Source organism: Colias croceus, chromosome 26 (assembly GCF_905220415.1).
Source record: "Colias croceus chromosome 26, ilColCroc2.1".
NCBI lineage: Eukaryota > Metazoa > Arthropoda > Insecta > Lepidoptera > Pieridae > Colias > Colias croceus.
This window is the reverse complement of record NC_059562.1, coordinates 6620321-6631320: the sequence shown is the minus strand read 5'-3', so window position 1 is coordinate 6631320 and position 11000 is coordinate 6620321. Positions and strand designations below refer to the sequence as shown.

The window sequence follows — 11000 nt, the reverse complement described above, 5'->3', positions numbered from 1 at the left end:
ACAAAGCAAGTGCAAGGAATTTCACCACAGATTATAAATATCTTTTTTTTATACTATCGTTTTAACCTTGGTTTTAACTAATACTACAAGCACTTTTAATATTTGTTGTTTTCCTATTTAAATATGATTAAAAATATATGAGTATACCATTTTCTTGCCTAATTTTTGATTTATTGATTACGGACAATTGAAAAAAAAATTTCTTTGGCTGTTTACGGTTGACATCTAAGAGTTGACATATTTCATCAACATTGTCACTTGTCAGATGCACGGTGCGTTATCAATTTTGACAATGTCAACTTAGTGTCGAACACACGTGTTTTTAAAGTATGTTGTTACGAAAATAATAATTATTTAAGTATTTGAGTAGATAAAGCTTAGAAATCTCTATAATTACAACTTTCAATAATGGAGTCAGTTCAAATGGAAAAGATAATACAACAATTCAACGATTTGACCGCCAAACCAGTGAAATATCTAGCTGTACAAAACGAAATCAAGGATGATATTAAAACCTTGATTAAATCTGTATATGATTACACAAAGAAGGAGGAGACGGTAAACAAAAAGAAGAAGAACAGTGCCTTGAAAGAATTGATCGTAGATGATTTCGACGAAGAACAAATTTGGCAGCAAATTGAATTACAAAACACAGAGTGTTGGGATCACTTGGTCTGGGATGTAGCGAATTGTCTGTCTAATAAAAACGACTTAGCTTTCCCAGTTCAAATAGGTGAACCAGTTAAAGAAAAACCTAAAAAACAAAGAAAAAATGCATCTGAACCCATTGAATCTAGTGAAGTTGAAAATACAGTTAAACCTAAGAATAAAAAGTCTGAAATAAAAAGTGTGAATCCGAAACAAAACAAAAGATCAACCAAGCATTCATCCATAGTTGATGATCAATTCTTTAAATTGAAGGATATGGAACAATTTTTAATAAATGAAGAGAAGATGGAAGAAAAAGGCAAGAAGAAAGACGATGATGAAGAATCAATAGACTTGTTTGAAGATTTTGATGATGATGACGATGATGAGGAAAATAGTAATGAAATGATGTATAAAGATTTCTTTAATGATGAAAATGAAGATGAATTTGCTTATGATACAGCTGGAGATGATGAAATTAATCCGAGTACCAATGATGTAGATGAGGATGAAGATATTGGTGATGGTAGTGATGAAATGGAGAAAATGGATGAAGATATTGAAGCAGAGAGTGGTGAAGAGGAACCAGAAAAAGGAAAGGAAAAGAAGGTTAGATTTGCTGGTCTTCAACCAGACAGTGCATCAGAGAGTGATTCAGAGGATAGCGATGTAGAAACTGCAAAAACAAATGAGAATACAGAAAAAAATGAAAAGAAATCTGAATTTGAATTGAGACAAGAGAGACTTAAGCAACAGATTTCAAAACTAGAAGAGAAAAACATAACAGAGGCACCTTGGCAATTGAAAGGAGAAGTTAATGCTATGAAGCGGCCTCAAAATTCACTACTTCAAGAAGTTCTAGACTTTGATCTAACAACTCGACCAGCACCTATTATAACAGAACAAACTACTGTCACTCTAGAAGGTCTAATTCAACAGAGGATAAAAGACAAAGCCTGGGACGATGTTGTTAAAAAAGAGAAGCCAGTAGATGACCAACTAACATTTAAGAAGACAGAAGTATTGGACCACGCTAAAAGCAAACAAAGTTTAGCGCAAGTATATGAAGCAGAATACTTGAAACAGAAGCAAGCAGCATCAGGTGAGAAGGTGGAAGAAGAGGAACCAGAGAGTCATAAAGACATCAGAGAATCAATGACTAAGTTATTTGCAAAACTCGACGCTCTATGCCATTACCATTACACACCAAGAGCGCCGCAAGCAGAAGTCAAGATAGTCAGTAATACACCAGCTATTTCTATGGAGGAAGTGGCACCAGTTGCAACAAGTGATGCTGCTTTATTAGCTCCGGAAGAAGTCAGGAAGAAACAGAAGGGAGACTTAATGAGTAAGGAGGAGAGAACTAAAACGGATAAGAACAGAGAGAGAAGGAAAAAGAAGAAGTTGCAGCAAAAGAAGGGAGGTCAAGTTATGAAGGTGACTGATCACCGGAATACAAGCAAGGGTGTAGAGGCTAACGATAAATCTTTGAAGACGTCGAAGGCATTCTTCCAGCAATTAAATGATGATGCAAAAAGCATAATTAAAAGTAAAAATGTTAATAAAAAGAAATAAATTGTTTTGTGTGTACGTTTTGTATTTTCATTCTTATTCTCCAGCTTATTCTTGCTATAATAGTTCCATTCCAGATATTATTATTATAGGTATTACAATAGGTACTACTGGGATATGAATTATGAATGTATATGTAGTAGGCAGTAGGTAATAGATTATATTTTAGATGCTATTTATTATGCAAGTAGATTAAAAATTAAATGAAATTCTGTCTATTCATGACCCACTATCGGACAAGTGCCGCTTTTGTTTGCCTTCAGTACCATGAAACAAATCGGTTATTAAGCTATTGCATAGCTACTATCGCGGGCCTTGAGCGCGGGGACCGAATCGAGAAATTCCGTAACGAAAAAACCTCACGCTCCCCACTCCGACGGGCTCGGAGGTGTGGCTTGAAGGCATAGCATGCAATAGCTTTACCTGTGTAGCTTTACCGCGGTCCGCGGCAGTCCCCGAGTGACACACGTCGTTTTTTTATATATTAAATTGTCTTACATATTTCTACTATTTAACGCATATTTAACGACGCATTTTTTTCAATTAAGAATTACTGCTTTTTTTAAAATTACATTCCCTTATTTAAACACCAACATACTTAAATCCTTTTTTGTAAAAAAATTATATTAAGTACATTTAATAACTTATATTTAGTTTAATAACTTCAATTTAAGTAGGTAGTACGTGCACGTTTACAGTTTACTGTTTTCCTAACAGTTCCCGTCTACATATTACGATACAAAAAGCTGTAAAAATAGGAAACAGAAACTAGTTAATACTCTAATAAAATGAACTGCCAGTGTTGAAATAAAAAGTTCAAATAAAAAGTAGGGACCAAAATTAAAATAACCTCGCGCCTGCTAAAAACGAAACGCAATAGCGCTTTGGTAATATTTGGCTAAAAGTCTCGGCTTTGCGCGGGAATGTTTTAAGTTAACTTATAAAATATATAAACACAGCGTGTTGTTTTAATTAAAATATTCCTTTTACATATTATATTATGTAGTATGCGGTAATAATATAAAAATGTCATGTCTTATGGTGTTATGCTATTTTATGCATGACTTTTTAAATTGCAATTGCTTTCATTATTTTGGTTATAATCATATTATTATTTAGGTACCTAAAAAACAATTTCGACGCGTATACTTCTGGAGATATTTATGTTGCTGAATAAACAAGCATCAAAAGTGACTAATTCTGTTTAATGATGTTGAAAATATCAAAACCCGGATAAAATTGCCTCTACCTATCACATAATGTACCTTTCGCAACAACCCTAAGGGGCCATCCATAAAGTACGTCACACTAATTTCATGAGTTTTTGAGCACCCCCCCGTCCTTGTCACAGGTGGTCACATTTCTAAGACCCCCCCCTCCCTAGTGTGACGTCACATGTTTTGCAATTTAACATCAAAATTATTAAATTAAAACAGCAGTTTCAAAATAGTTTTATTTCCATTTAAATTAAGTACTTTTTTATGAAATCAACATAATATCAAATATTTGAAACAATAACAATAAAATAAACTAATTAATAAATATAAATTGTCCACAAAACAATTTAAACCGTATTGCCCTAAAGATAGAATTGGACATATTTTTTAGTTTAATTTATATTTCAAATTACGCGATTAGTACCTCTAGATTTTGAAATGTGATGTCACGAAACTTAGGACCCCTCCCACCCCTTGTCACACCATGTCACACTTTGTCGACCCCCTCCCCCCCTCTTTACGTGTGACGTACTTTATGGATGGCCCCTAACGTGAAATAAAGTAGTCTACGTCATATTATTACTATGTATGTTCGTAACCCAATCATGGCAAAACTACTAAACAGATTTTGATGAAACTGGTCTGTGTTAAAGTTTATTATAATATGAGGTACATAAGCATACTTACGTTCGCGGGTGCAAACGCGGGGCTGGACTGGATCATCACCCTAGCATCATTTGTTGTTATTATCTAGAAAAATTGTACACGAAATCGTACAGTTCATGAAAAGTTTATTAATCTGCATGGATATTGTTAATATGTAATAGCGGTGCTGTGCGGCAGCGGCGCGACTGCGATGCGACTGTAATCCGCGACGCAACGCTCGGTCACATATTTATAATTTGTACAATTACCACAGCCTAGACAACTGGATGTAGAGCTAGGGAGATATAGACCAGACTGAAATTGATTTTTAAAGGCAAATAGGAAAATTAGGGGAGACAATTAGGTTACATTATGTTAAATAATATGTTATACATATACAATATTAAGAATGGGTTATTACATCTATGGAATTAATTGATATAATGACTTGCTTCACCAAATAAATAGTTCTCTTGTTGTCTATTATTGACTCGATCTAAGATTTGTTATTATTGCTACTGTCTACTTCTAATTGAACAAAACTACTGGATATAGGTATATTAACACTATAACAATATAAGTACATTATCCAAGTGATTTTCCACTTGAACAGAAGCGTCTGCACATAACTTTATAAAAAGTTTATTATAACGTATAACTTTTCATAAACTGTCGTTCTTTTAAAATTTAACATTAACGATTGATACCTTATCCTGCCAAGAAGGCTGAATATACAGTCATTAGGTACCTGCCTTAATTAAAAAAAAAATCATTAAGGCGTGTCTACACGTTCTTATGCCCATTAAATGAAGCCACCGTCAGTGGGCTGCAGTGAGCAGACAAATAAATTCCGCGGCGCGATAAGCGCGGCATAAATCAGAAGGAAACGCCGCAAGCCCGCTAAAAACAGCGCGATTTTCTCACTTGCGGTTAAGTAAGGCATTTTGGGAACACCCTGTGTAGTTGCGCAACGTATATTTTATTAATATTTAATTTAATTATTTGACGCTATTTAATGGACACTGTTTATTAGTTTGCGGCCTTGTTATTTCCGTTTTTGAAAAATTGTATACTATACCTAATATATTTAAATAATTATGCGTTTCGAATAAGAGCTTTAAATGCAAGTTAGACACTACATATTAAACTTAGTTTTGGTCTAACCCAAGAGAACTGAATCTTAAATTTTAACAATTTTAATTCGATTATTATTTATAAAGCCCCAAAAAACTTAAACAAACTTCCAAACTAATTACATTTTAAACAATGTATTCAACCAGAAGACTAAAATGTTTGAAAATTAAACACTGAACCAAAAGACAGTCTTTTAGGATAATCTAAGAAGGCTTAAAAAGAATTTTCGTATTAAACTCGTAGGCGATATTTTTAAAGATATAATATTTAAAGCGACGACACGGGCGGCATGAGAAAATTGCAATTTGCTGGTGAGCATTAGAATGCAGTTGCAGCGGGAATTTGTGAATATTGGATAAGAATTTATATTACGTGTAACCTCGCGGGCGCCATAGACAATAAAGAACGTAAATGTCAAATTTTTTAAAAAGTTAACGCTTGGCGCGCTTTAGTTGAATAAAAAAAAATGGAATGAGCAACGGCGTTTATAGAAAAGTTTAATTGATGATTAAGAATCTAAAGAAGATCAATTGCAACAGCCATCTAGGATACGATCACTGATAGGTTCTAACTTATGAGCATGAGAATATAAATTAAAAAAAAAAACAAAGATTAACAATTTTAAACATATACTTAGACATAATTTGTAAAACCCATGTAAAACATAATGATGAACAAGTATAAACAGTTGCGAATTATCTCTAATACAATTGTATTAATCACCAATAATTAAAATGGTCCTCGATAATAACAATAATAGCATTTAGATAAAATTGGTAGCGAATAAAACTGATATTCAAACTAATTACTATCGGAAAAAAGCGCGCGCCCGAGGCGTCGATGTGGCCGTTACTCTTTTTAATTTCCACGTTTGACTTTATGTGCCCGATAGCACGCGGCTGGGGGCAGGTCCGGATTGGGGGCAGATAGGGCAATGAGTTTATAGTTTATGTAACTTAACATTCAGTTTTAATGATTTATTAGAAACTGAACACAAGATGTGGTTGTGAGAATTTATTCTAGCTAAGTTTTGAAGAGATACAATAAATACAATAATAGGCATGACGACAGTATCCATAAATGATCGTATTAGTGTTTTTAAGGGAAAATGTATAATAAATAAGTTCAATATAGTGACTTAAAAATCTTAAAAACACTAAGATTAATGAGATTATCAATAAAATAAAACATTGAAATTCTGCAGTTGGCCATCTTGACTAAAACACGCGTGACGTCACGCTTAAGTAAACAACTCACGTCAGATGTATTTTGTTGTTATGAATATGTTGTGAATACGCATTTTTATTTATTTTCTATTGTTTCAAGTATATTTTATCGACTCAGAACAGAAATATAATTGCGAATTCCCGAATACGTGGTTTCGGGGTTCTCCGCACCAACTTTATACAATCATTTCTTATTATTTTCTCGCTTGAAATAATTACTAACACATTTTTGAGCATTATTTTAATGTGGATTATCACTGCAATACTGCACACCACTTATAAACTTTGAAATTCGTTTCTATAACACATATTAAATAAATATTTTTTTAATTTTTTTCGCAATGCATACAATTACGCAATTACGTAATTACGCAATTATGCAATTACGTATTTACTAAAGAGTGACGTCACGCTTACGCCATGACACCTCCGAGCTGTTTTGGCACAGTTGATAAATATTTTTTGAAAAATGGCTTTTATCTTCGTTAAATTTAAGTATATTACCGAAATATAGGGTTTTTCTTGTATAGTAAACGTATACACACATTATGGAAGAGGATTTCAAAATCTTTCGTCATGCCTATTGTATTTATTTGAAAAATACCTAATGAAATGAATTTTAATACGTGCTGTACGATGTGGGTACGATACGAATGCGTTCGTACGTTCTTTTTAGTAGGATTGAGTTAGATAGAGTGTATCTGACGTATCTACATTTTGTAAGCATTAGCTATTAAATATTGCGTTTCTGGTCCGGTTTTAAGTAATTTACATTAATAAGAAAGTTAAAATGTGACATTCATGAAAAACGTGAATAGCATACAAATTATTCTGACGTGTGTTATGTCATTAAAAACACTATTATTAAAATCTCCATACAATACGTACCTATAAAAATACCCTCATTTAGGGGCCCCGTTCATGTAATACAGTGGGTCCCTGTAGCCCGTATTGCCTCTGTCCTTGCTCCACTCGGCTACCAGCCCTTATCTATTGCGAATATAGTTTTATGGTTATTCGGATGTTTCCGTAAATACTCCCGCGCTATTCTTTATTGATGCGATTGTTTTTATGACACAATAATTTATTAAAATACTACTAAAATATGACACTGGTTTTGTGAATAAAAAGTTTTTTTATTAATGAAATTATTCATATAATTTGAAAAATAGACGAATAAATGCTTGTATAGTAATTAATACATTGAACGGAAAAGAAATAGGTATGATTATAAAAGTCAGTGGTTAGGGAGCCAGGTGCAAATTTGGTTCATTATTTCCTCTCAAGAGATAATTCGTCAGACGCATCAGAGTATAGTATTATAAAGCCTCGTGAACGTCAGCTGGCGCTCGGTTGGGGGGGTGAGCGGTAGTAGCCTCCCACGCACGTAGGAAAAAAAAATACATTCATTCATTTCCTCTCAGCTAAAAATTTGTCAAATTGTAGCTAACCCAATATCTAAACGAAAAAAAATAATCAGCTGGTTACAACATGGTGTATTATACGTCAGCTGGTGTCTCGAACATGAAAAAAATAAAATTATTTTCCGTGATTTCCTCTCAAACAAAAATTTACCTGATGATAGCTTATATGTAACTGTGGATATATATATAGGTCAGCTGGCTGTATCTTGGTGGAAAAACCGTCAGCTGATACTTTGAAAGTTATTACATAGGAGTTAGACAGAAGCATCTATTGCCAATTTATATGCATCAACTGACTAGGTTTTCCTCGAATTATTGCTAGCTGATTTTTTTTATTTATCGCATCAGTATATTAACAATCAGCTCACAAATTTTCATCTGAGATGAAATGACGTATCTTTAATTATTATCGTTATTTTTAAAAATTCAAGCAACACACGCTAGCATAATATAGACAGTAATAAGGTACTTTTGAGGTGGTTAGTTGTGCGCATGATCGGGGTACTACGTACATTCAGCCACATCGGTAAACATGTTTTTACAAATATTATAAACTGCATTTAAAAATAACTATCATATCATCAAATTCACATAACTACCTAAAAGTGTAACAAATATGAAATAACCCACTAAAAACATTAGTTAACTATAATTATTAAAAAAATAATAGTATAATATATAATTAATAAAGTTATTACTTATCTTTTACGGGGACTTATGTTGATGGAATTCCACGTATCTCGATGATTTTGTTAATGTCTCATTATATTCGAGACACCAGCTGACGTATAATACACCATGCTGTAACCAGCTGATTATTATTTTTCGTTGAGATATTGGGTTAGCTACAATTTGACAAATTTTTAGCTGAGAGGAAATGAATGAATATACTTTTTTTTCTTACGTGCGTGGGAGGCTACAACCGCTCATCCCCCCAACCGAGCTCCAGCTGACGTTCACGAGGCTTCATAATACTATACTTTGATGCATTTTACTAATTACCGCTTGAGAGGAACTTGGTCATAATATCTGCTTCTGGCTCCCGGACCATATAACGTGACTATAATAATTGTGCTATAACATATTCTATCGTCTATTTTTTAAATCATTTTTTTTACAACTTACAAACACAATTTATAAACAAATTAAAAATGTACATATTAGGCCAATATTTCAAAATGATAACGATGAAAAATAGCTACCTACATTTTCTATTAATTTCAAACTTGTTACATTACTCTGTTATAGCTAAGAAGAAGAAAAAATTAAAACATTCTGCCATTTTGACAATCACAGAATGACAATTTTTATTTTTAAATTTCAAAAATAGAATACTAATATCCGCCTGACACGCGTGACACGCTTATTATTAGGTACACAAGAACAGTTGCTACGAATAAAACAAAATTGTTTTTTGTTAGTTTAAACCTTGGTTTAAATAGGGTTTAAACCGAGAAATTATTGTGTTAGTAACTGGTAAAGAATAAACCGTACATACATTTTTATTTTTAAAATGAATATATGCCTATTACATCTATATTAAAAGCCTGAAAAGTTTGTTGTGCGCATTAAGAACTGCTGATTTGATTTGTAAAAAAAAAAAAAATAGCGTTAGTATATTATTTAGAAAGCATACAATATATACCATCGAGATATATATACTACGTACACATATACACACAAAGTCCTCCGTCGCGCCTGTCTGTCTATTTGCGATAAACTCAAAAAAGTTACTGCACCGATTTTCAATCTGTTTTCATAAATGTATAGAGATATTTTTGAGGTAGGTTTTTGACTATACTAATATTAAAAATAGGAAAGGTTTTTATGTATGTATGTATGTATGGTTTTCACGCATAATAACTACTGGACCGATTTTGATGAAATTAGGCACAGACAATCTTTAGACCCTGAGAAAGAACATAGGCTACCTTTTATTGCGAAATATGTACCTACCACGGGCGAAGTATATTATAATTTTTAAAGCTTTTTCTTAATCTTAGCGTAATCGCTATGACTTATATTACTTGCTCTGTGGCTACGACGTAGTAGGCCTAATAGCATGACGCGGCAACCAAAGGAATAGATTTAAAGAAATATGTTGCAGAAATGGTAAGAATAATAAATTAAGAGTAGACAAAGTTGCATGGGTCAGCTAGTTTTCACATGCGCCCTTGGAGGAAAATACACGCTTTATATTGTCGCAAAAATGAACTTGAAGGGTTCAATAGGGGAGGAGAATTTGTATGGGGAGCGATAACGCAAAATGTATAGCTATATATTATATTCTATGTATGAATATATATTATGTACTTGTTTTATGAAGGAATAATTTTTCCTTCTATGAAATAAGCTCTGAATTCTGATGTTGCTTGACCGAAATCGTAAATCTTCTTTGACATTAGAAATTCTTTCATTATCAGACATTTAAATATGTTAGTTGGGAGTAGAGAATATTTTTTTGTTTTTCCCACTAAATATTTGAAGAGAATTTCTAAACTGAGATTGTAACGATACCTGCATAAGCTTTTTTTCTTAATTATAGCAATGAGCGAAGACTGTTTGCCAGTGTCAAGTTGAAAACACATTAATTAAACGATAATTCACATAACAAGCTCTTAGTAAATTCGGTTTTGTCTAAAATTCAAATTTGGAACGAAATTCGAATTTGGAATTCGAAATTCAAAAGCTACATAAGTAGTGTTCATTTATAAGCGGGGTCACATAGAAATCAAATGTTTAAGCAAAGTGCACACGAGGCTGAATCATTTAACCGTTCTGTTCTCAGCCTAATATAATTTACGGAGCCGGATTTTGAGACTCCTAGTTGTGCTATATTAGATTTAGTATTCTCTGATTATCGTATAGAGTAGCTGCGTGTAGAGGTAACGACAAAATTATTTCATCTAGTCTTTAACCGATTTGGAAAGTTTATGTAAAAGTTAAAACTTAAAAGTATGGTTTTGATGATATAAATATACACATTAGTATAAGTACCTACTAGAACATACGTTATTATTAATTTCCTTAAATGGGTTAGATCAAATTTGGGGGATTTAAAAAGTCCATATAAGAAGCGTAGCAAGGGACTACGACGTTTACCACAGTCCACAGAACATCTGCCGTTTACGATA

General features: G+C 32.9%; 1 protein-coding gene across 1 annotated transcript; it reads left to right on the top strand.

Annotated features, from left to right (window-relative positions):
• Positions 1–293: 293 nt before the first annotated feature.
• Positions 294–2238, top strand: LOC123703536 (U3 small nucleolar ribonucleoprotein protein MPP10). The gene has a single exon (XM_045651587.1). The coding sequence runs from the start codon at positions 409–411 to the stop codon at positions 2221–2223; it is 1815 nt and encodes a 604-aa protein (XP_045507543.1). The 5' UTR covers positions 294–408; the 3' UTR covers positions 2224–2238.
• The last annotated feature ends 8762 nt before the right edge of the window (positions 2239–11000 follow it).

Bases quoted from the DNA above. Each gene is read 5' to 3' on its own strand.
- LOC123703536 (XM_045651587.1), top strand. From the start codon at position 409: ATGGAGTCAGTTCAAATGGAAAAGATAATACAACAATTCAACGATTTG.